Raw genomic sequence first — 24,100 nt, 5'->3', positions numbered from 1 at the left:
CTCCACCTTCGCACGTTCCCTTTCCACTGCTTCCTTCCTTCCTCTCTTTCATGAAAAACGTTTCCCCTCTCTTGAATCATCCCTCTCTCTGCATGTTCCTGCCTTCACTCTGGGCATGCTTTCCCGTGCAATGAGCCTATTGATCAGAATTCAATGCGCCCCGCATTATTTATAGCGGCTGATGTTAGTCATGAGTTGCATCCTCTGTGGAAAAAGGCTGTTAAAACTGGATTTCAAGGCTCAGCGCCTGTCCGCCAACTCCTTGGAGAGCAGTTAGCGCTCTTTCTCGGCGATACGTGGAGGAAGTGCAGAACCTTTTCTCTCCTCAGTCAACCGCTGGGGTCAGGGAGGAGGCTTAATTCTTTAATAAATATACCTGGCTGAAGTGAAGAGCTCCACTTTCACTTCTGCTACACACCGAAGCCCTTTATTACCTCCCTCCTAGTAGGATTTCTAATGCTGCGTGTGATAAATGGCTGTAATTTAGATTCTCGTTGTGAGATTACAGGCCGGCTATGCTATAATTTGCATATGTTTGCTTATCAGGCTTCGGGAAAGTGAAGATGATGAAAGGTTTGTTTTCCACCAGGTGGGAAAATGTGAGAGAATAACTGCTGGATAAACACCGGTTTAAAGGGACATACCGCCAAAACGTAGGCCTGTGGCTGAGGTGTCTGGAGGACATTTGGCTAGTTAGCATATGTGGATAGGTGTTACTCTCACCTTGTCCTGTGCACGAGCATGTGAGGGATATGCTGGAACGACGTTGTGTGGATCCATCCGTTGTTTGTTTCCCAGCGACAGCCAAAGCTGTGTACAAACACTGTTTTTCTTTTTCCCAGTGCACACACACATCAGACAGCTAGCAGACCATGAGGAGAAATTTGCTGAATTTCACAAAGTTGATTTTAGTCAGGGCTGCAGGGTGGCGCAGTTGGTAGCACTGTTGCCTCGCAGCAAGAAGGTTGCCGGTTTGCGTCCCGGTGGGGGCACTGGAATCTTTCTGCGTGGAGTTTGCATGTTCTCCCCGTGCAGCGTGGGTTCTCTCCGGGTTCTCCAGCTTCCTCCCACACAGTCCAAAAACATGTTGAGGTTAATTGGTGATTCTAAATTGTCCGTAGGTGTGAATGTGAGTGTGCTTGGTTGTCTGTCTCTAAGTGTAGCCCTGTGATAGACTGGTGACCTGTCCAGGGTGTCCCCTGCCTTCACCCTGAGTCGCCTGGGATAGGCTCCAGCCCCCCCATGACCCAAGTGAGGATTAAGCGGTGTATAGATAATGGATGGATGGATTTGAGTCACTGACTTTGCTTTTAATTACTTTGCAGTGAGTATGAATTTGTCTTCTGCTTTGGTGGTCAGAGGATTATATCATGATGCAAGTTTAACATAGTCAGGCTAAGTTTGCGGTAGCTGTCTCGATCAAACCTAAAACCCTAATCGGCTTTCAAGTTTTCTTCATAAGGCTCCAATAAAGGCGGATATTGATGCATAATTTGACTTTTCAGCTGCACAAAATGGTCTGAACACGATGCCTACAGCTACTTTCAGAGGCATGACTAACATACAGCTCAACAGGTTTGCAAATATATCTAAAATGAGAAGCATCGCTTAGGGAGAATATGGTCAGGAAACGAATTTATTCCAGCTGATTTAAATCCCAAACTCCAAACACAATCTCCTCTACAGCTGTGAAGCATCAGTTACCATGGTGATCTAGCAGGTCAAAAGAGAGCCACCTTGGTGACACCGAAAACTCTGACTTGAGGCTCAACATATCTTGCTAACCTGTTTTTCTCAGCCCTCAGCTGACACGAAAACACTCACAAACCTTCATCTTTCCTGTGGTGAACCGTGCGGCTTGCTTCGGTTTGTGGCAGATGCTTTTCTTCCAGGAGACAGCGAAGCATATCAGGGACTGACAAAGCATGAGAAAAGTAGCAATTGAATCCTGTATATTCTGCAGCGCTGCGAGATGGATACCATTGGAAAATCTCATAAAACTTATATTAGCCTTTCTTTGTACCACAATGATTCTTAAGCGAAGGCTCGATGAGTAACCATGACAACTCTGGCTGCTCTCCTCTCCCTTATTTTTTGTGTTGTACTGTAATTCTCCAAACTTGTTTTCTCTCTACAATCAGCTAAAATCACAGTTACAGGGAATTTAATGACAACAAGCTTGAGAGAGAGAGAGGTCAGTTAATGACATCAAATGGATGCAAGATTTTCAGATTGTCAGTAAAGTGAATGTTTAACTTTGACAAAGCAAATTAGATTTTACGATGCTAATTATCCAAAGCTGGGATACACAGTGTTGATGAAACCTCACCGTCCCCAGTTTTCATCCTGCACATGTCTTGAATATGTGTTCTTGCACTTTATGTCCACTCATTTTCTACACAGTTGGGATTTGTGCTTAAAACTTTCTAAAGTCTCAGAAAAGTTACTTGATAAGATAAGATATGAATTTATTTATCTCACAGTGGAGAAATTCACATTGTTGTCAGCAGCATTACACACAGAGATACACACATACTCAACAGAAAAAATTACATCTAAATATAAGAAATAGTGCAAACAAGTATAAAAGTACACATAAAAGGGCTGGTCTGTGGAAAAGAATTTTCCCCCTGTGGACAATAAAGTCTAAGTCTAAAAGGACACCGTTAGCACTCTTGGTTTAATAGAAAGCCGTATCACGAGCAATCAAATCTTTTGTCTCTAATTTAATTTCAGTCATTTAATATTTAGTATCTGCCAAAACCATTTTCCTAGATTATACAGGCTTCAAGTATTGTAGATTAACTGTAGTACCTGGTTGCACCACCAGGTGGAGCCTCTTACTTTTTACTACTGTAGTAACCAGAGGAGGCCGGTGCTTCAATGTGCTGGCAGAGAGCATTCTGGGGGGTTTAGTTAGAACCATGACAAAGTCTTCTGTGGTGGTTAATGACGTCTGACCAGCACACATGCAAGCCATGAGTGATGAAGATAGCATTTCTATTTGAATAGAAATCGTAGAAAACAAGGGCTGTATTTACCATTTTGTCTGTTTTACCACTGTCCACAAAGACTTCCATGTCTGTCACCATTGCTATGAAAGGCGAGTGAAGCTATGAGCTCGTTGCTCCAGTCCAGAGCTTCTGTCAACACAGCAGACATGGCAGAAGCAGCTAATTGTGGCTTTGAACCGTTGCCCCATAAATCTTACTCACTTGACCTGACTTCTATCTGTTTTCCAATCTTGCGTGGTCGCCAGTTTCCGAGTGTTAATGAAGTCATGCTGTTAAGGTCTATGTGGAGGCTCACGGTGTGGGACGAAGCTTAAACATCGGTGGACCAAGTGCATTTACGTTAGAGGAGACTATGTTAAGAAATAATGCAATCTTTATTCTGTGATGAAGCTGAGAACTCAGTCAAGTACGCTTGTATATCCTCGAGGTATATACATAATAGCTGATATTTACATTGTGCGTCCATCTTTTAAACAAGTAACATAAGCGAAGGACAAATATCAAGCGGTGTCAATTTGTATTATAAACTAGTCAGTTATTAACTAATAATTTTAACCTGTGTGACAGTGGACATGAACAAAGGATCAGATAACGAACAACTAGTTAATAACTGTCCTTGTTATTTATTAGACTGATAACTAAATTTTTTATAAGACTGTAATTTAAAGACATGGTTAAACCTGCAGTTTTGTCTCCCCCTTCTGGCAGCCAGAGAAATCACATAAACACCATTGATGCATGCTTTTCACACACCCCTCACTATAGATTTCTTTTTTTTTTAACCATAATTGTTCCTCTTCAGGCAGAGTTTCTATTTTATCTGGAGAATCTGAAACTTTTCTTGAATGCTTCCCAGATTGTTCCACTGTCAGCTTTGCATTATTCCTTCAGCCTTCTGTTGCTCGGTCGTTGCTGGTTCACGCAGAATATTTGCCACCACAGAAGGCAAATTTAAAACTCTAGTTTACTGCAAAATAGAGAGATTTACCTGGTGATGGGTTTAATCAGCATTGTGTCAACTCATTTGGCAACAGCCTGCAGTGCAATAGCAGAAAGGTCAACAGCAAAAACATCATTTTCTGAACATTTCTCCAACAACAATTCATAAATACATAATCAGGCATTAATACTGAACGGTTAAAATAAGCAACACATCTATGTGTCCATCTACATTCCCCTTAATTAGTTTGAATTTCATCACACATCTATTAACCAATCAGATTTGAGACCCCACCTGCTCATCTGACATATTAGAGCTGCTTTTAAGGCTCGTTTCCTCGTAAAGCTCCAGAACAACATGGACTCGGAATGGGACAAACTCTCACAGGTGATGACTTTCATGCCTTGTTTTTTCTTGTTTTAATCACACAAATAAAGTTAACTTCAAGAAGAAGCACAACTCTGTCTGTAGCCACTGGAATTATAAAATTAAATTCAACAAAATTGTGCGACTTATGTCCACCTTTCGACACAAAAGGCTTTCATGTGTTTCCTAACAAACATTTATTTGTAGAATTCCCACAGCTTTAAGATATGTTGTGCATAATCCAGCTGTTTCTGCATATAATAAAATTTAAAAAACTAAAATCAGATAAAACAAAAAAGCAAGCTATGAAAATATGAAAAGTTTGACCTCATTGAGCAAAACCAGTGTAACATTTGGATTCAGCACATTGCAATTGTCCAAAATCAACTCAAAAAACTTTGACACCAAAATAGGTGTAGACCAGTGTCATGAATAAAACACTTACAAATGCAGAAATAAGTAGACATCAAGTTAAAAGCAATAAGGAGCTGCCATGACAAGATAAAAATAATAAACTAAACAACAACAAAAAAAGACTCCTCTAGTGCTTCTTCGAAATCTTTTAATGCATTTTTAATGACTCAGTTACTTATAAAATACAATCAACAGACTAATCAATGAGGAATAAATTATCAACAATAAATGGAGCATCAGGTGCAGCCTAACTAACCTAAATTACAGCTAATGTAAGAACAGAAAAGGCTCAAATTGTGCAGCAGCTAATGTCAATTAAGAATTTAATGATGTCGTCTTGTTGCGTTCCCTTTAGAGTAGTTACACAGCTTTTGATGATGGAAAATTTTGGAGGTTTTGCAAGTTCTAAATGTTCTAGAAAACCCAAAGTCTAGTGTTGTTTGTTTAGAATCTCCAGCAGTAAGAAGTGAAGGGGAACATTTCCATTTTTGGTAAGATTTTAACATAAAAAAGGGAAATAATGGTTCTGGAAATGTTGTTTTCTTCATGAAAATGAAGGTTTCAAATGCGGCAGCTTCATGTTCATTTACACAACAAGCTCTAATGGCTAATATGGGGAGGAAACTAATCATCGGGTCATTTCGGCTGCTACATTACAAGTTGCTGTTTCATTATAAGAATCCCAACATTTTCCCGTACAGCAATCGTCATTAACCGAGCATGCACGAGTCAGATAATGAAACGCATTCTGGCCCCACAATTAGCTGCTGGAGGCGCTAATAAGACAACATTTTTCATCGCGTGCCATTACTCCGGCTCCGGGCCTGTCACCTGCACATTAACATGAGCGCCGGTTTCTCGGAGGAAACGCCGACCGCTTCGCATTTCTGAACCGGACTCGGGCCCGAAAAAAAGGTCATCGGGGCTGTTTGTCAAAGCAGGAAAAGGCCATACGGCGGCGGTGCTCGGTGTTTCCACACACGAAGGCGGCGGTTTGCTGCTGCTCGCTGGTTATTGTTGAGCTGACCTTTGCCTCGGCACAGGGACCGCTGTGTGATATGTGCTGCTGTTTGTCTGAGCAGACGGGCCGGATTGGACCAGGATTGATCAGAAGTTATTGGCGGCTTCGATTGAATTAAAGGGTTTCAGGATGTTTGGAGAAAGATGTGGAGAAACCAGCTCTTTGTAGCCACTTTGGGTGTGTGATTGTATTTGTATGAGTATAAATATGATCCATTTCTGATATAATATTGCTTATTGGCCTTTAAAATACAAGTTGTACCTCCTCCAGTAAAGCTGCAAATCAAAAAAAAATTCTAAATACGATGATACATTTTCTGCATTTTCTATGGAGTTGCACAAAATTCTCAAGGACAGTCAAGGTAAACCATAAATTAACTTTCTGTCTTCTATACAGCTAAACTGCATTCTCAGTTGTTTTATTTTAGGGAATTCCCAACAGATTGCATTTGTTTGAGATGTATTATGAATGAAAATCAACGCATCTTTTCTATTTTCTTGCTTCACCGTCGCTCTTTTTCAGTCAACCAATCGTATATTAGAAAACAGAGAAGCTTCAAATGTTGTGGTTTTAACCCAAAGTACCATTTTCTTAAAACCAATCAGGGCATTTTGGTGCCTAAACTTACCCAAGAACAGCTGAATTATACCTTAATCTGATGAGGCTAATCAGATGTAAACAAACTGTAAACACTGTAAAAAAAAAAAATCAGCAACTTTTTAAAACAGTATTTAACTTTAATTTTAAATTTTTTACGATTTACTTTTATTCAATAGATTTTGCGTTCTCTTAAAATACAGATAGCTATGGTGGCTGACGGGGGCAAATGACGTGAATATACACAAACGAGCTGCATACACATGAATGCGTTGCATAAACTGAAACGTGCTGCAAAAAGAAAACGCTGCATATTCACTCACACAACGGAAGTGCCCCACAATGGAAGTGCCCCAGGCCTCTAGGGGCAGTAGTGAGCGTTTCACCTGAGAGGTGTCCTGGATCACGAAACAATAATAACAATAATAACATTAAGTTTCGTGACTATTTCATGAATTGCCGTGAGGCTGGGTTGGTTTTTCCCTCAACTAACGTTACTTGTCTCGCTCACTGTTGTCTGCCTCTCAGGTGAAAAGCTCACTACTGCCCCTAGAGGCCTGGGGCACCTCCGTCGTGTGAGTGGATATGCAGCGTTTTCTTTCTACAGCACGTTTTTGTTAATGCTACACATTCATGTGTGTGCAGCTTTTGCAGTTTGTGTATTTGCCCCCGTCGGCCATCGTAGCTGACTAGTAAAATCACACAAAAAAATAGTAAGCCTTGAAAGAAACTTCCAAAATATTTGAATAACACCTACATTTAAAAAAAAAATCTGTATTTTTTTTTACAAATATTAATTCATTCTTTTATAATGTCTGAATGTAAAATTACATTTTTATTTCCTGTATTTCAATCAGCAAAACATATATTATTATTTTGTAGATATTTTTCTTATTATTTAAAAGACAAATTATGCATATGAAGGAGATTGTCCATTTTTTTAGATTTTTTTTTCAGATAAAATCACAGAAAAGTATTGATGTACATGTTTAACGTAAACTATTTTAATCAGCTAAAAAAAAGTGTTATTTTGCAATCAGTTTCGCCATTTTTACAGTTTTTTAACATTATTTTATTCTACTGTTTCCTAACATTTCATCTGCCACTCTTGCTGCAAGATTTTTACTGTATTTTATAGATTTGTTTTTGTTATATTTTAAAAGGGTTAGTCTAAACTCAATCAAACAACGAGTCAAAACTTCATTTTAAGTATAAGAATAATGATCCCACACAAGATGCAAACCCGACTTTGTGTCTCCTTTGAACCGGCAGCATTTCCCACCACATCACAATCTTTCCTTTCGGGGAGAAAACAAGTTTCTTTAAAGATGTAAATGAGAATGCAGTCGAGCTGTATAGTCGTATAATGTTTAGGAGACAGGTCTGACATCCTACAAGTCCCCGAAGAGTCTCCACCAAATGCAATGTGCTCTTTATTTGTGCTTTAGGGGCTGAAGACACCGATATGTTTCTGAGCTGGCAAACCTCTAATATCTTATTCAGTCACAATAAACTCCCTCACACACACACACACACACACACACAGAAACCTGCTCAGACAAAAGCACACACTGAGTGTATAATCGTGTTTTCTGGCTTAATTCTCCGGCAGCAGCAAACGTTGAATTGTTTTGTCCTTGGTAGCAGTAGATGCATGAAAACAGTGCCGTTAATTGCACTGTGATAACGTTTAATTATGACCCGGAGGCTTGCTAATTAATTGGTTGGTTTATATAATTAACTCCCGATTTTCATCTTAACTAGGCGGAAGCTTAGTGTAGACTTAATGAGGAGTTTATGCGCATATTATAGTTGTAATGTGGAAATCACATCGCCGAAATGTCAAGCTTTCAGAGAACTAGTTGTTTGCGGCTTGACATTTGTGCGTTTCGATTTCCCGAAACGAATTTGCAAGAGCGTGAAGTCGCGGAATTGTGTCTCCGAAGTGGAGCGGCATGATTAAAAACCTGCAAAACTGGAGTCGTGTGGTGTGTGATGCTTTTTAAATTCCAAATCAAACTGGTAAATCCAGTGTGACATGCAGTGCACGACCGCTGACGCCGCTCGTCCATTTGAAAGTCGCTTTATCTTGGGGACTTTGCATTTTCACGGATGCTACCATTAGCCCCTTAATTAGCTCCCTCCATCACAAGCAGCCTCTCAGCACCAGAAAACGTCCTGTGTTGTCTCCTCGGCAGATCACAGCGACGGTGGGTCGAGGAAAGTATCTCCCCCGTCCTCTGATCAAGTGAGTCACTCCCCGGCTTTGTACTCGGAGCCTGGAGGCTGCCTTCACAACACCAGACAGATTCTTTGTTCGAGTGTGCCGCGCTGGCGCTTTGAGGCCGAGCCGGACCAGACGGCCCAGACTTTGGGCTGTGTTTGCGTTGGGAAACGTCCCCGGTGGTGAATAGAGAGCTCATTAACGAGAAAAGGGAGCACAGCGAGAGCGTTTGTAATGGACTCGCATTCGAGTGAAGAAGCGTCGCCTTAAAAACTGAGTCAATTTGCTTGTTTTTTTTAGTGCAGTTTCGGCTCCAGTGGAGAACTTCAGAGGAATATGAATGCTTGACATGTTTAAAAATCATGATTCAAGCAATGCTGGTGCAGGGCAACGGTTTCTTTCTGTTACACGTTTAACCTTCAAGATTTGTCACAGTGAAGACTTCTAACTGCTACCAGAAAATGTAAATCATTACACCGGTAATGGCATCCCGGCTTCCCGTTAAAGACAGAATTTCTTTTAAGGTTCTTGTATTTGCTTATAAATCCAGCAGCTTGTTACATTTAGGAAGTCTTCTGCCCCTACCTTGTCTCCATACTTAGTCTTAAATGTATTTATTGGTGCACTACAGGCCAACAGTATACTTCCTGTTACATTTTTTTTTACCTTTGAATTCAATTAACTGGACTTCTTGCGACCAGTTGCATCACTTCAAGGCCATCTTCTGTATCAGATGTACTGAACTGCACTTGTATATATCAGTCTGGTGTTTTTTAACATCAGAAATTTGTCGTTTTTTTCCAAATGTTTGGCTGTTTAGACTCAATTTCTAACCGTGCAGTTTGTAAATATGTGTCCATTCAGACTGTGCAACCGATTAATCCAGTAATTGCTGTAAATAGTTTTACTGTTTGGACATACATTAAGCAAAAAGTCAGAAGAGGAAGGACATGCATTTCAGAATGTGTATTGTAGATAATCTGTAGTACCTGGTTGTACCACCAGGTGGAGCTTTTTACTATTTGATGAGATGCAGCTTGTTGCCATGGTGATGGCGGCGCGCATAGACGCAGCGCCCCCTTCAGGAGACAGGTTTTGAGTGTCTTGTCTATCCAAAACGTTCATTCTGCAAACTTGCGACCGGGAGACTTTGCTGGGCGTCAGGACAGTGAACGGTGCTGGAATTGCAGCGATTGGTTGTGATGTGGACAAACTACACCAACACGGAGTCCGATCGGAGACGACGCTGGCAGTTACCCAAGAGAGAAGGAAGCACAAATGGTACCAACATAAACAAAGGAGGAGGAAGAGAGCCGGGATCCATGCTAAGCTAAAGGCTAACCCCTCCAGACCAGCAGGATCCATGCTAGGCTAAAGGCTAACCCCTCCAGACCAGCAGGACCGTCCTCCTGCTCTCCAATGTCCGCTCCCTCCACAACAAGCTGGACGAGCTACGGAGAGAAACCCACAGAGAGTGGAGGGACTGCTGTGTGTTTGCTTTAACAGAAACATGGCTCCATGACAGCATCCCAGACGGACATACAGCTGGAGGGGATGCAAACAGACAGACAGCTCTGGGCAGCATCGTGTGTGTCTTTGTGTCCCTGAAGACCTACCAGGACCTGAAGAGGTTCACCATGTCCAATGAATGGTGGCACACATGGATGCAGCGCCCCCTTCAGGAGACAGTGAACGTTTAGTGTCTTATCCCAGACGTACATTCTGCAAAACTTGCTGGTTGAATAATCCTGAAGAAACGCTCTCTCTCATCTTGCCTGTACTACTGTGTATGTACAGCAACATGACAATAGACCTGATTTGATTTGATTTGAACTTATTATTTGTTACTGTAGCCAGCAGACATTTAGACTATGGGCAGTTTCACGTTGGCAAACAGAAAGCATTGTGATTTAGCTGGCAGTGGGCACCATGACAGAGCTTTCTGTGACTGATAATGAGAGTGCAGTAGTGATACTAAGCCCTTATAGCCTTGATGCACCTGCTATCATGCCAATGTCGTGTCCACTGTTAGAAATTTCTGTATTGGAAAATGAAATAATGTTTGCAGTACTTACTTCATGTTATTGATTAATTGTTTAACTGAAGGGCTATCGGTTAAGAAAACTGCTTCACTAGCCTCTAGTCTACCTCCAGACCCACCAGATAATCAGAACAACTTCTTTGAACTGTTTCACGATCAAGTCTGGTGGGTGAGGGACGTCTGCCTTGACAGCTCCAGGACTTTGTAACCGCCTTCCTCTTTCAATTAAATGTGACTTTTCTTTTGACATTTGCGACATTCAGACGTTATCGGGCCATTAACTGTCTGAACACCCAAAGAAAATTGACAAAATGACACCACTTATCAGAGCCAGACACTTTGAAAATGGAGAGAATTGGCGGATATTAAATGTGACTTGAAATAATCGTCTGTGTGTCATTTGGTTTGAGAAATTTAAGAAAATCGAACCTTAAACGGTGATATTTCATCAGAAACACTTTATTCTGAATGTTTTATTTAAAAAATCTGCCAAAAATAAAGCGTCTACATTCACGGGAGTCCGTAAACGCAGCACAGCCGTGAAGCTATTAGGGAATAACAGTTACGTGACAAATTTAAAAGACCTTTTGGGTGAACTGCAGGCAGTGTTCACACAAAGCAGATGGTGAAGTATGGAAACGAAAATGTATGTAGCAAGACTTCTATAGTATGCAGAGCCACAGTTATTCCCCAATACTATAATCATGGTCTGGGACAGGACTTGAACTTAAGTCTCCAAACTGAAAGTCCGTAGACTCCTCTTTGAAAGGACTGAAAAAAAAAACCTAAAACACAAAAGCTTCTGTTATTTCTTGCCATTCTGACGATGGGTCAGGCTATCTAAACTCCACTTGCCATGTGTGTTGACTGTTCAGATGTTTACCAGAGTAACTTTATATTATAATACTTCACGCGCTGCCACTTACTCTGTAGATTTTTGAGAAACACGACTCCAACCGAACAATGCATGCTGTCTATTTCCAAAGAAACTAACCCTTTGTATACTCATCTCTGAATCTTCAAACACTGAAGATTTAAGACACAGTCGTGACTCGATAATCCAACACTAAATGTAAAACCTTCTTTTATGTCGGATTGTCAAGACGGAGGTCGAGATAGAAGGAGGGTTTGATGCTGGAAGGCTCATTTGTTGTTAACATTCGTTGTTTATAGTTGTTATAATAACTAGTAGGCTGGTCCCAATAGCACTTTCTGGACTCAATTAATGATGAATATCAGAATATTCAGCGCGGTCGGGGGGTCACTTCCACCTCGGGGGAGCGCTCCAACGGGGTGGAAGTGGCCAGAACGCACAGGCAGTACTTGGCTATTGATGCCAGTTTAGTTAGCGGTCACAGTTCTGTTTCCACCATCAGTGGTGGATACGCTCCACCGCCACCATCCATGTTTACTTCTGTAAACACTGAGCACGCTCACTGCGTGTGACGTCGTCGTGTCCTCTTCTGCACATGCGGGACACTTTTGGGTCGTATGAAGTTCACAAAGCAGATCACATACAAGTCGCATTTAATTGTAAATGTGATCCAACTTACAAAAAAATCTGATTTCACAAAAAATCCGAATTGAGCATTAAATCCTGCAGTGTGAACGTAGCGAATCTGTGGGATTGTTCAGTCAGATAATACGCCGTTATCCTTATTTGTGACATAAAATGTCATGTTGGAGTCAGAATCCAAGGCTGTCGGTATGTTAAGGCTGTTTTTAATGGATTACATTCGTTTTTCCTAAAAAAGGTTTTCAGATTAAGGGTCAGATTATCGAGTCACGATTGTATAAACAAAGCAATAGCAGTTTAAAAGCCATTGAACATGAAGCGACTGTGAAGCTGGATTCTTGAGACTCCGACGTGTAAACACTTCATTTTCGATGGTCAATAATCTGAAGTGAACTGTACAGTATTTAATCTTTGTACCGGCCTCTAATACATTAGCTTTAATGTGCTCTAACATATTTTCCCTGAAATGATCCATTACTCACTAAATGCATCAACATCAGCTGCGGTATCTCACCAGCAGGAGGACGGTCCGCCTGTTTGTAGCAGCAGACGGGGTTTGGACGGAGATAAGCTCGTGATATATATATATTTATCTATAAGGCTGGAATAGATAAACAGGAGAACAAGGAGGGGAGAGTAGCAGAGCGACGAAGGATGAAGAGGAGGTCTGGCTGTATGAGGAGAATGTAGATAAAGGCATTAAAGCTGATAATCTGTTTGTGTGAGGTTTGCTGAAGGAGGAACACACGGTCACAATTCAGCTGTCTGACAGGATGGGAAACAGATTTCATTTCCTCTGTAGATTGACATTTTAAACCAGTCTCCTGCTTAATCGTGGCATTGAAACCCAATACTGAAATGCTCTTTTTCAGTCAGTTTCTTCTGGTTTTTGTTTACAAGAGTCATGATTNTGAACGTAGCCAATCTGTGGGATTGTTCAGTCAGATAATACACCGTTATCCTGATTGGTGACATAAAATGTCATGTCGGAGTCAGAATCCAAGGCTGTCGGTATGTTAAGGCTGTTTTTAATGGATTCCATTCGTTTTTCCTAAAAACCTGTCGGATAGCAAGGTTTTCGGATTGTTAAGGGTCAGATTATCGAGTCACGACTGTATAAGCAAAGCAATAGCAGTTGAAAAGCCATTGAACGTGGAACTGGATTCTTGAGACTCCGACGTGTAAACACTTCATTTTCGATGGTCAATAATCTGAAGTGAACTGTCCAGTATTTAATCTTTGTACCGGCCTGTAATACATTAGCTTTAATGTGCTCTAACATATTTTCCCTGAAATGATCCATTACTCACTAAATGCATCAACATCAGCTGCGGTATCTCACCAGCAGGAGGATGGTCCGCCTGTTCGTAGCGGCAGACGGGGTTTGGACGGAGATAAGCTCGTGATATATATGTTTATCTATAAGGCTGGAATAGATAAACAGGAGAACAAGGAGGGGAGAGTAGCAGAGCGACGAAGGATGAAGAGGAGGTCTGGCTGTATGAGGAGAATGTAGATAAAGGCATTAAAGCTGATAATCTGTTTGTGTGAGGTTTGCTGAAGGAGGAACACACGGTCACAATTCAGCTGTCTGACAGGATGGAAAACAGATTTCATTTCCTCTGTAGATTGACATTTTAAACCAGTCTCCTGCTTAATCGTGGCATTGAAACCCGATACTGAAATGTTCTTTTTCAGTCAGTTTCTTCTGGTTTTTGTTTACAAGAGTCATGATTCTCTGCAACGACTGCGACATAGAAGAATTCAAAATGTGAAGTTGGGGTCGAATCGGCAACAAAACTACGCCATGCGTCTCCTCAGAATTGTTTCGTGATCTCGATAGAGGAAGTCTTAGAAATGGTTCAAAGTGGTGTTAAGAGTCCGATTGTACTTCAGGCTACGTGATCACGAGTTGGTGCATGTTGTTGGGTCTGCTGTGGATGGTGCCATTTTTCACGTCGCTGGAATTGGATGGCCTTATCTCGCTTTGTAAAGTATGGACCGGTGCATCTTACGCAGAAAGAGATAAGGAATGAAGCACCTAACTTCAGCATTTAGAGAATCCAACCAGCTCTTATCATGGCTCAGATACTTTCAGGTGTTTCACTCAGTTTAGCAGCTTTGTTGGCGAAAAAAAGTTTATTAAAAACCCACTAGTTTCCGTACTTTTAGCGGAATATGTAGTTGTGCCTTTTTTCCCCCAAAGAAAGAAACACATATGCCAACACATGCTTGATGATTCATCGAGTTTCGTGTCCATTTAAGCCTGGAAAGTCTCCAACTGCCGGCTGACTAATGCCGCAACAACAATGACGAGGATTTTTACTGGCAAAACGCTGGACGCCTGAAGGAACTCAATCTACTTAGGGCTTATAAAAAGTATCCAGCCTCCGCTTTGATGTTTTTCCATTTTATCGCTTTTCAACATTGAATGATGAGTCAATATAATTTGGCTTTTTGACAGGAACTCGCAAAAAAGACTTTCAAGTTTCTTAGTATAAAATGTAAAGTAAGTGATTGCGTGTATATATTAACCCCTCCAAGTCAGTAGATGCTCCTTTAGCTGCAGTTACAGCATTGAGTCTGTTTGGATACGTCTCGGTCAACCCTGTACATCTGGACGTTGGCGTTTTACACAATCCTTCTTTGCAAAACTGCTCAAGTTTTGTCAGATTACACAGGGACTGTAGCCCTTTTTAGAGTCCAGCCACAAATCCTCAACTAGATTGAGGTCTTGGCTCTGACTCGATGACTCAAGAACATCGTTGTCTCTTTGTGTAGCTTTGGCTGTTTGCTTCGGGTCATTACGTTGATGGAAAACAAGTCTTCTCCCAAGTCGCAGTTCTCTCACAGACTCCAGGATTTCTCTATACTTTGTTTTACCTTCTGCCTTTCCAAGCTTACCAGCTGCTAAGAGGCATCCCTACATCATGATGATGCCTCCACCATGCAGTGTTTGGTGTATAGTCTGGTCACCATTTAGCTCAACTTAGGTCTCCTTCCACCAATGAATCTTCTTCCAGTTGACTTCCCACATGCCTTCTGAGGAACTCTAGTCAAGATTTAATATGATTTTCTTTCAACAGCGGCTTTTGCTTTGCCACTATCTTGCAAAGTTTAGACTGGTGACAAACTGCTGTATTAGAATGATATCATATATTATATAAACACAGTTTTCATATTTTTGCACCCCCTTCTTCTGCGATTGTTTAATGGCACCAACTATTTATCTCAGGGTGTCTAACCTTTAATATTCGAGCCACTACCCAATTTCTATCAGCATCTATTGACATTAAAGTCATGGGTTTGGCGGTGAAGTACAACACCACCGGGCTGCTGTGAACATATTTTGGTTTCTAGCCAAATGAGAATGGGATGACCAATAAGGGGCAATCAAAGGTGCTAATAACACTCATCTAAAACTATAAAATGAACAAAAAAGATGATTGAATTGATTATTATTTTTGTTATCTGTATGACAACTGTCAACTAGAACGTCAGGATTGTGATGGCCCTGCTTAGAAAGATCCATACAGCATTGCATCTGGAGGGTTAAAAGGTTATGCAAGTAAAATCGTCTTCTTCCAAGCAGCAGCAGCAGCAGGACAGAGTGCTGCTAATACTCCTGAAGTACAGAGCAGGCAGCGACCACCGCCGCTGAATATTAAAGATGGACTCAACATTCAAGGTTCCATTCTTCTCCAGACTTTATCCCCACCCCCCAAAAAAACACCCTCAGAAACTTCACGGTGTCGTCACAGATGCTACGACGTCGTGAGCCGGCACAACAAACACGCCGCACTCACAGCTGAAATGATTCATTTACCAAGTCCTGGCTCTGCTGTAACCTTTGCGAGAGGTTAGATTTCTCCTGTCTGTGCCTTTCAGCAGCGTCTCTCTGAAGCTCATGAATGGATTTCTGTCAAATTGGCCTGAGCAGACAGGCTTCGTGCCAAAGAGCAGTTAATTAGATTTCAGCAGTGATCTGGATCTCGGATTTCCGCCATCAGATGATAATCCTTTTTTTAGTCATAACAAAGATAAAGGCTTGACTCTAAATCCATAGGATATGTTTGCACAGTCAAGGAACCACTTTGAATAAAAAAATGTACGAGGCGGGAACGTCGGAGCAGCAGGCTGGAGCGTTCCGCAGATGGTTTTTGTCTGTTTTGGTGCTGAAACTGAACCAAGTCTGTCTTTATTTACTGAGCATCCTTTACGAAGTGCTTTGATACCATCATACAAATATCAAATATAAGGTGTAACGCTGCTTTTTAGGTGTTGTTTTTTCTAGTTTTTTGGGGGTTTAACAACTAAAACTACAAGCAAAGCAGCACCGTCCTCCAACAACACACACATAGAACTAAAAACACATGTAACACATACACAAAGAGTCAAATAAATTGAAATAAAATAGGAAAGGAAGTGCGATAAAAAGGCAGAATGGATGCAGCGATGGGGTCCAGAGAGAGAAAAGCTTTCACACATGAGATAATTGGCTGCCATCTTTTGCAGAAATTGGCGCATGAACCTCCTAATGAGTGTTTCACCTTTTCTAATGACAGAAAAGACATTGAATCAGTTAGCCAGGATCTCTAAAAGGTGGATTCAGGCTTTTCCGCTCTAATAGAAGACTTCCTTGAGCCGTGAGCGAAGCAAAAGTTCTTTCTTGGAGAGACTGGCCGAGATTTCAGCTCCCTGGGAAAGTGTTGGGAGAAAGCACAATATCTTCTAATATTAGACGATAATTGGCGTCCTCCAACAAACTCCGTTTGATCTTCAGAAATTATATCTGGCAGGCAGCGATCCAAACGGCTCGCTAAGATCTTGGCTCGGAGCTCTACATCCGAATTTAACAAACTCATTGGTCTCCAGCTGCTTCCATCGTCGGGGGTTCTTATCTTTCTTGTGAATAAGCAAAATTGAGGCTTGATTTAGAGTTGGGTGGAGGTGGAGGAAGTCTTGTTGAAATGAATCATGAAATCAGTCTAATAAAAGATATAAGCAAGGTGGGAAAACGTCTTGTAAAAGCCAATAGGAAGCCTGTCCTCTGACCTGTTATTTGGCATTAAATGAACCCTCTGAAGCTCCAGGCAGTTTCTGGGCGTTGTTTTTGCTCCATTTATACTCACTGTGGCTTCATGTTTCACTGCAATATGAAGTCCTGTACCTCTATGGAAACAGAACAACCACGAATACAAGAAGATAAAACTCCAAAATGCATTTTGTGCAGTTTAACACAGTGATGATGGCATTAGTCTTAAAAAAGAATAAACAAAAGTCGAATTTTCTGTCGTTCAGCCAAGTTCTGCTGAAAAGTCCCTGAATTTTAGTCACGTGACTGTCGGATGCAGTGGAGTCAGTCGTGTTGTCATGTTTGTGCCAAGGAGTGCAGAATTTTTTGTTTTTTACTGAATCTGTGGAGGGCAAATGTGTTATTTTTGGTGAAATTTTAAAGAATGTGAGTAAATAATACTTGGCAGATGCCTATCCAAGGTAGGTGCATGAACACAACACTAAATAAATTCATTAATGAATTAAATTTAAATAGATAAAATCCATTAAACTAAGAATTGTTACATTAAAAATCTGTTACCACTTAGACATAATTTTATTTTTTCTTTCCAGTTCAACATAAATACAGTAAATAAAAGTTATTTTCTGCTATTTCACTCAGTGTTATCTGTAATTTCAAAAAAAAAAAAAAACAGTTAAAAAATTAATTACTATTTTTCAGTCCTTAACATACATCCCTTGTCTTCCAAAAAATGGAAAATTCTGTTAATAATAATATTTTATGCTGGTCTAAATAGAGTAAAAATAACACAATTCAACAGTCAACGTGTAAATTAATACAATTTTCTGTGATTTTTATTAGATGCGATCTATAATTTTGCAAAATGGTGAAAATCTGTAAAACAACAGCAAATTGTTGAAAAAGTTCAAGTTAAATATGGTTCATTTTTTACACTGTTGTAGAACAGATGGCCACTAACTAATATCGCGCCCTCTTGGAGCAGAAATAATCTTGAAAAACTGANTGTGTGAAAATTACAGAACCAGAACTACTTTTTCTGTTTATGATCATTAATTGTGTCTCATTTTAATAATACATGCAGTGCTAAACTTGAATTTCCCCGTCTCATTGATAAATTAACTCAAAACAGTGAAAATCTGTGAAATCTGCAAATTGTTGAAAAGGTTGCAGTTAAATATGGTTCATTTTTTACAGTGTTGTGCAACTGACGGCCACTAGCTAATATTGCGCCCTCTTGGAGCCGAAATAATCTTGAAAAACTGAGCAACCCAAGTTTTAAACATTCTGTACGACCTGTTGTGGTCCTTTACACTCACAGAGGGATTCTCATGAATGAAAGAAATGTCGGTGTTCAGACCCTTCAGGTGTGAAAACTGTATCTGGGTTGCTTTGAAACCCTGATGATGATGATTTCTTTTTTTTCCCCAAAACCTCTTTCTTCTCTCTTAGGATCTAGTGACAAAAAAAGAAGTGGGGGAAAAAAAAAGCCCTCTTCCTCTTCTCTCTCGGTTATCGATTTGTCTTCCCAGAGCAGCCACAGTGTGGTGCCCGCTTGGAGACAGCGCGGCTGCGAGGGGGGTTGCCATGGCAACGGGTAGCCACGTAGTCATGGCGGCCGTTCAGGGCAGGGTTTGGCGGTGGCGGTGGCGGTGGCGGCGGCGGGGAGGTGGAGCAGAGGTGGAGGTGGTGAGGGGAGGGATGGGCAGAAAGCACTGGCAGACTATTAATAGAGCTTATCAGGAGCCAGCTGCAGAGAGCTTCAGTCTCACGGCACCTCGTCACAGACGTCCTGATCAAACACACACTGTTTGTTCTTCGTGTGTGTGTGTGTGTGCAGCAGCGTGCACGTGACTGTACGTGCGTGTTGTCGTCAGAGTGTGTGTGCAGCGTGTGTGTGTGTGTTTCCACAGCCCATTACTGAGATGGACTGCTGTGTTTGTTTGTGTCCGTCGGGTTTCCCTCAGAGCTTCATGACGTCACCGCTTCTGCTGCTGATGTCAAATACGATGATTTTAAGTAATTTACATCAGAAATTAATTCCAATAACAGTAATACGTCCCTCAGTTTAGGAAACACTTTTTGAGATTTTAAAGTTTATCAAAAACAATATAATCTGAAAATACTAGCATCATAGTGATCATTTCTGATAATCATTTATAATAATCATTTTATTTTTATTTTTACGTTAAGCTCCCTCTCTGGTTGTTGATATAAGCCCTAAAAAAACTCACCTTTGTTTATCAGAGTTAGATATTTTAAAGTTTTTTTAATCAAAATAATCCCCTCCTTCCCTAATATGGCTTAGATGACACTGCAGCTTGAGCACACCTACTCACCTACAACTCTGCTCAAACAATAATAATGATTTGGAATATTGGAGTAATTCAGGCATTCATGCACAGTAAAAATAAAATAATAAAATATTGAAAGAGAAAATAGTAATGTTTTGACAGCTAGGACGCCTAAAAATAAAATAAAACAAAACAAAATGCAGCAAAATAATAGTAAATACCATCTAATAAAATACAGTAATTTTCTAGAATTAGCATTTTTTTTAAAAATTGAAATTACCTCCACTATATAATACAGGTAGATAATTTACACTAATTAAAATGCATTCATTAACTTCTATAATGCAATTAAGTCTTTGTGAAAGCTACAGAACCAGAACTACTTTTTGTGTTTACTGCCATTAATTTTATCTCATTTTAATAATACATGCAGTGCTAAACTTGAATTTCACCGTTTCGTTGATAAATTAACTCAAAACGGAGAAATTCTTGTGAAATTCAAATTTTAAGGTTATTTTCAGGTCACAGCTGAGTCATTAATGGCTTCTCAGAGTGTTTTATTACTGAATGTAGTTACTGCAACAGTTTGTTTTTGAGCTATTTTTTAAATGTTAAATGAAATGATTTTAATAAATATCACATCTTTAAGCTTAGATTTGACTAATTTTTAAGATGAAACCCAAAATCCTGCCTGATAAGTTCAAGGAGTGTCAAAAAAGTTGAAAAATTCTGTGATTTTTTTCCTCTTTTTTACTGTTTCTGATAAATGGTGTAATTTTGCTGTTTTTTTTAAGCGTTAAGCCGATAAGCTTGTGTAACGTTCCCCTCCTCTTCCTCTTGCTCTCATCTGCAGGCATTGCCTCCATGACGGTGCCCGTGTACATCGCCGAGGCCTCGCCGCCGCACCTCCGAGGTCAGCTGGTGACCGTCAACACCCTGTTCATCACCGGGGGGCAGTTCACCGCCAGCCTCATCGACGGCGCCTTCAGCTACCTGCAGCGCGACGGCTGGAGGTCAGACGTCCGCTCTGCACTCAATGTGTGACAAAAACCACCTCCCACGGTTCACGCGTAAACTCCCAAATGCCACTCGTGTGTTAAAAAATATAAATGAGACACATATCGTCACATATGATCGCAGCGTCGTCTTTTCTTGGGGTTCTTATCAAATGCCAGAAAAAGTCGTCCAGGCTCAGACCCCTCATAGAAAATGTCAACACATGCGCGGGTCAGCCCCTAACATTTACCCAGAGCATTGGAAAGCTACTTCTTTCCACTTTTTTCCATCGGTTACTCGTCTTTTCTGTCTTTGCAGCCTCCAGATCGTTCGAATATCGAGCCGCGAGATCCCGCAGATCCCAATCGCCCCCTTTTTGAAAGCGTCGGTCTCAGCTGCGGCTCTGCTAAACATGATGCTTCAGAAAGTCCCAGATTGCTGTGATTCATACATGATAATGGCTCCTCGGAGACGCTTATTGAGTTTAGCGTATGAATGTTCTCTGATTGACGCAGCTGCCCGCGAAGCAGAAGAAAAGCTTAATGTGTCTGGCTGTTTACTTCAGCCTCTGACAATCTGTCATTATTACAGTCGTCTCTCTCCTCATTCACCTTCCTTCTTCCCTCTTAGCCTCGCCTTACCGGCACATAAAGCTTTAGCTTCGCAGAGAAACCCAGTAAGAGAATGTGTTTAACCCTGATTAACGAGAGTGTTTACACGATTGTGCAGCGTTTGGGTCAAGTTATTCTGCCGCATTATTAAAAAAATGCTCATTTGTGTTTTCAATTTGACAAAATGGTTTGTTTGAAACCTTGTTTGCTCTCAAAACACATCCTTAAGCTGCTAAAATCTTAGTAAATGTCATGTTGGCTGCATGGAAATCCACTAATTACAATACTTTATCTCACGTAGTCGAGATTTTTTAAAAATCATTTACAAAAATTTAAAACTAAATCATGTTTTTCTGCATTTTAGACAGATTTACTTTTCTTCAGTGTTGGATTTTGGTGACAGTTACGTAAAAAATTGTTTAATTCCAGTTCTTCATTTTGATTTTTAGTAAACTTATATTTGACCGATTGGTTCCTTTTACCAGGAAATGACATAAACAGGCCGTGAAAGATGCTAAGAAGAGATGAGTTTGAACTATTTCTACATATTTCTTCCCATTTTTACGTAAAATGCGACCTCCACAATTATTTTTATCTTGAAATTGTTGCACATTTTGGAGAACAAGCAGCTTTTAAGGCAATTTCTACCATGTTGTAGGGTGTTATAATAAGACTACAGACTGACAGCAGTAGTTCTATTCGTCAATTACAAGTCGTGGCTAAAACCAAAGAGCTTATTGAGTTTAATATTAGGGTTATAAAGGTGAGGCTGCTCACAAGGTGGGTAAAGCCTGTAAAGCCATATCCAAGAGCCAGCAGCAACAATGCAAAGTATCATCCAACAACACAAGGAGGTCCACGCTGTGAAAGATCTCAAAGGGCTGGTAGGGAGTCAGAAGTGACCCAAGGAATCCAAGGATCACCAGTAAGACCGTCCTGATGAATCTGAGCAGTTCTGGTTCTGGTGGCCATGCATGAAGACCAAAGAGGACCCAACCTCTAAAAGCTCACCTGGGCAAATAAGAACGTTTTTTGTCACCAGTTGTGTGGTCACATAAGACAATAATGGAGTTGTTTGGTCACATGGGTTTCATTTGGTAAAATAGTCAGAAGTTGTTCAAGCCCAGGAACACTGTCAATGCATTCAGGCATGGGGGTGGTATCATCATGCTTCTTGGGGGTGTTTTGGAGCCAAACAACCCTGTAAAAGCAAATGAGAAAAGAAGGTGCCGTTAAGATTCAAGAGGAGAACGATGACACAACTAGTTGGGCAGCACTGGACAGTTCAGCGACACAATTATCTGAGATGATTAACAGAAAACAATATTAATGTTTTGGAGCTGGTCAGCCTGAGTCCACACCTGAATCCCATCGAGAATCTGTGGAGAAAACCAGAGTGACGACAAAGAAACCTCGACGACCTGGAGATAAAGGGGACTGGTCCAGAATTCATGCCAGCAACCTTGTCATTGGCGATGATAGCAAATAAAAGCTTTGCAACTGATTACTCGGACAAAATGAATAATTTTGAACGAAAAAAAAAACCCAAAAAGCATTGAGGTAGTTAAAGTTTATCATTAACATCTCTTGTACAATGTTTTTTCTTAATTATTTCTGTCAGTTCAAGCCAGACGAAACCCATTTTTCAAAATAAAACGTCACTATAAATAGAAATTTGGCGTGGCTGCTAATAATTATGGCTAAACCGTACATTCATGCTGCCACTTTAAAGCCGTTGGACGCTGTTTATCTCTGATTATAGGTGTAATACTCAACTGTATGCTAAGGCTGGGTGGCCCTCCTGCTCTGTAATGTGTGATTGACTGTGTTTTAGTTATTTATAAGGTCCTCACTGGTTTTACTTACAACAATGATTGAATAGCTGCTTTTACTGAGCTTTGAAAACCATTTTTTTCTCGCTGTGTAGCTGCAGAACATCCTACACCCACTCCTAAATGTAGGTTTTTAGCTTGTTTTACCTCCTCCTGTTCTTGTTTTTGTCAGTTTATTGGCTTTAAACGTATTAATACTTTTTACTGTTTGACAAATTTTGACATTTTCTTATTTGTGTTCCTACGTCTGTTTTATTTTTCCTACGCCGCTGTACTGCAAATGAGGCCTCAGCGTATTCTGAAAATGCTAAATATAAATGCTGAGGTTATTCCGAGCACACAAATCTCAATAAAGCCTTGACATTTTCCCCGGTGTTTAATTTTAATGAAGTAAACCACCCGACGCTTGCCTGCGGATAGCGCAACATAAACTGAATGTGGTGGGAGACTCACTGAAAGCTAATTCTCTACAAAAAAAACTAAACATTTGCGTGACATTGAACCTTTGCAAAGTTGTCAGCAGCAAAAAAAAACAAACAAAAAGAAAGCTGGTAGATGGTGATCACAGCTAAGCCATGTCTTCCCTCCTCCAGGTACATGTTGGGTCTGTCGGTGCTCCCCGCCGTGCTCCAGTTCATGGGGTTCCTCTTCCTGCCGGAGAGCCCTCGCTGGTTGATCCAGCGTGGTTTGACCCAGAAGGCCCGCCGAGTGCTCAGCCAGATCAGAGGCAACCAGAACATAGACGAGGAGTACGACGGCATCAAGAACAGCATCGAGGAGGAGGAGAAGGACAGCGGAGGAGGTAAGAGGAAGGAGGAAGGGGAGGAATCTGGAAACACTACACCGCTGTACGAGCAGCTGTTGGTTGTTCTTTATTGTGGAGTTTCTTTTCGTGCACAGGTGAGGCTACACAGTGTGTTTTAGTCCTGGTTGATTGAGATGGTTACTAGTGGTCACAGCAAGTGTTGGTTAATATTTCAGCAAATATGGCACAAGAGGAGAGAAACCTGCTGCAGACAAACATGTTGATTTTAACCCTCTGAACCCCAAAACAGTTCTAAGGCACATTTTCACTCACTGTGGGCTCATTTTTCACTGCAATGTAAAGTCCTGCACCTCTATGGAAACAGAACAAGCAGGACTAGAAGTAGAGAGAAAAACTAATTCTGTGCAGTTTGACAAAATGTCTCTTGCAATGC

General features: G+C 40.8%; 1 protein-coding gene across 1 annotated transcript in view; it reads left to right on the top strand.

The window, feature by feature from the left end:
- Positions 1–24,100, top strand: part of LOC103369283 (proton myo-inositol cotransporter-like) — a 113,572-nt gene that overhangs the window by 2,592 nt on the left and 86,880 nt on the right. Inside the window, exons 3-4 of the mRNA XM_008297960.1 lie at positions 20,316–20,475; positions 23,495–23,703. Coding sequence (XP_008296182.1) covers positions 20,316–20,475; positions 23,495–23,703 — 369 coding nt within the window. The remainder of the gene's footprint in view (positions 1–20,315; positions 20,476–23,494; positions 23,704–24,100) is intronic.

Source organism: Stegastes partitus, unplaced genomic scaffold, assembly GCF_000690725.1.
Source record: "Stegastes partitus isolate 25-593 unplaced genomic scaffold, Stegastes_partitus-1.0.2 Scaffold1264, whole genome shotgun sequence".
Classification (NCBI taxonomy): Eukaryota; Metazoa; Chordata; class Actinopteri; family Pomacentridae; genus Stegastes; species Stegastes partitus.
This window is presented reverse-complemented; position numbering and strand designations above follow the sequence as displayed.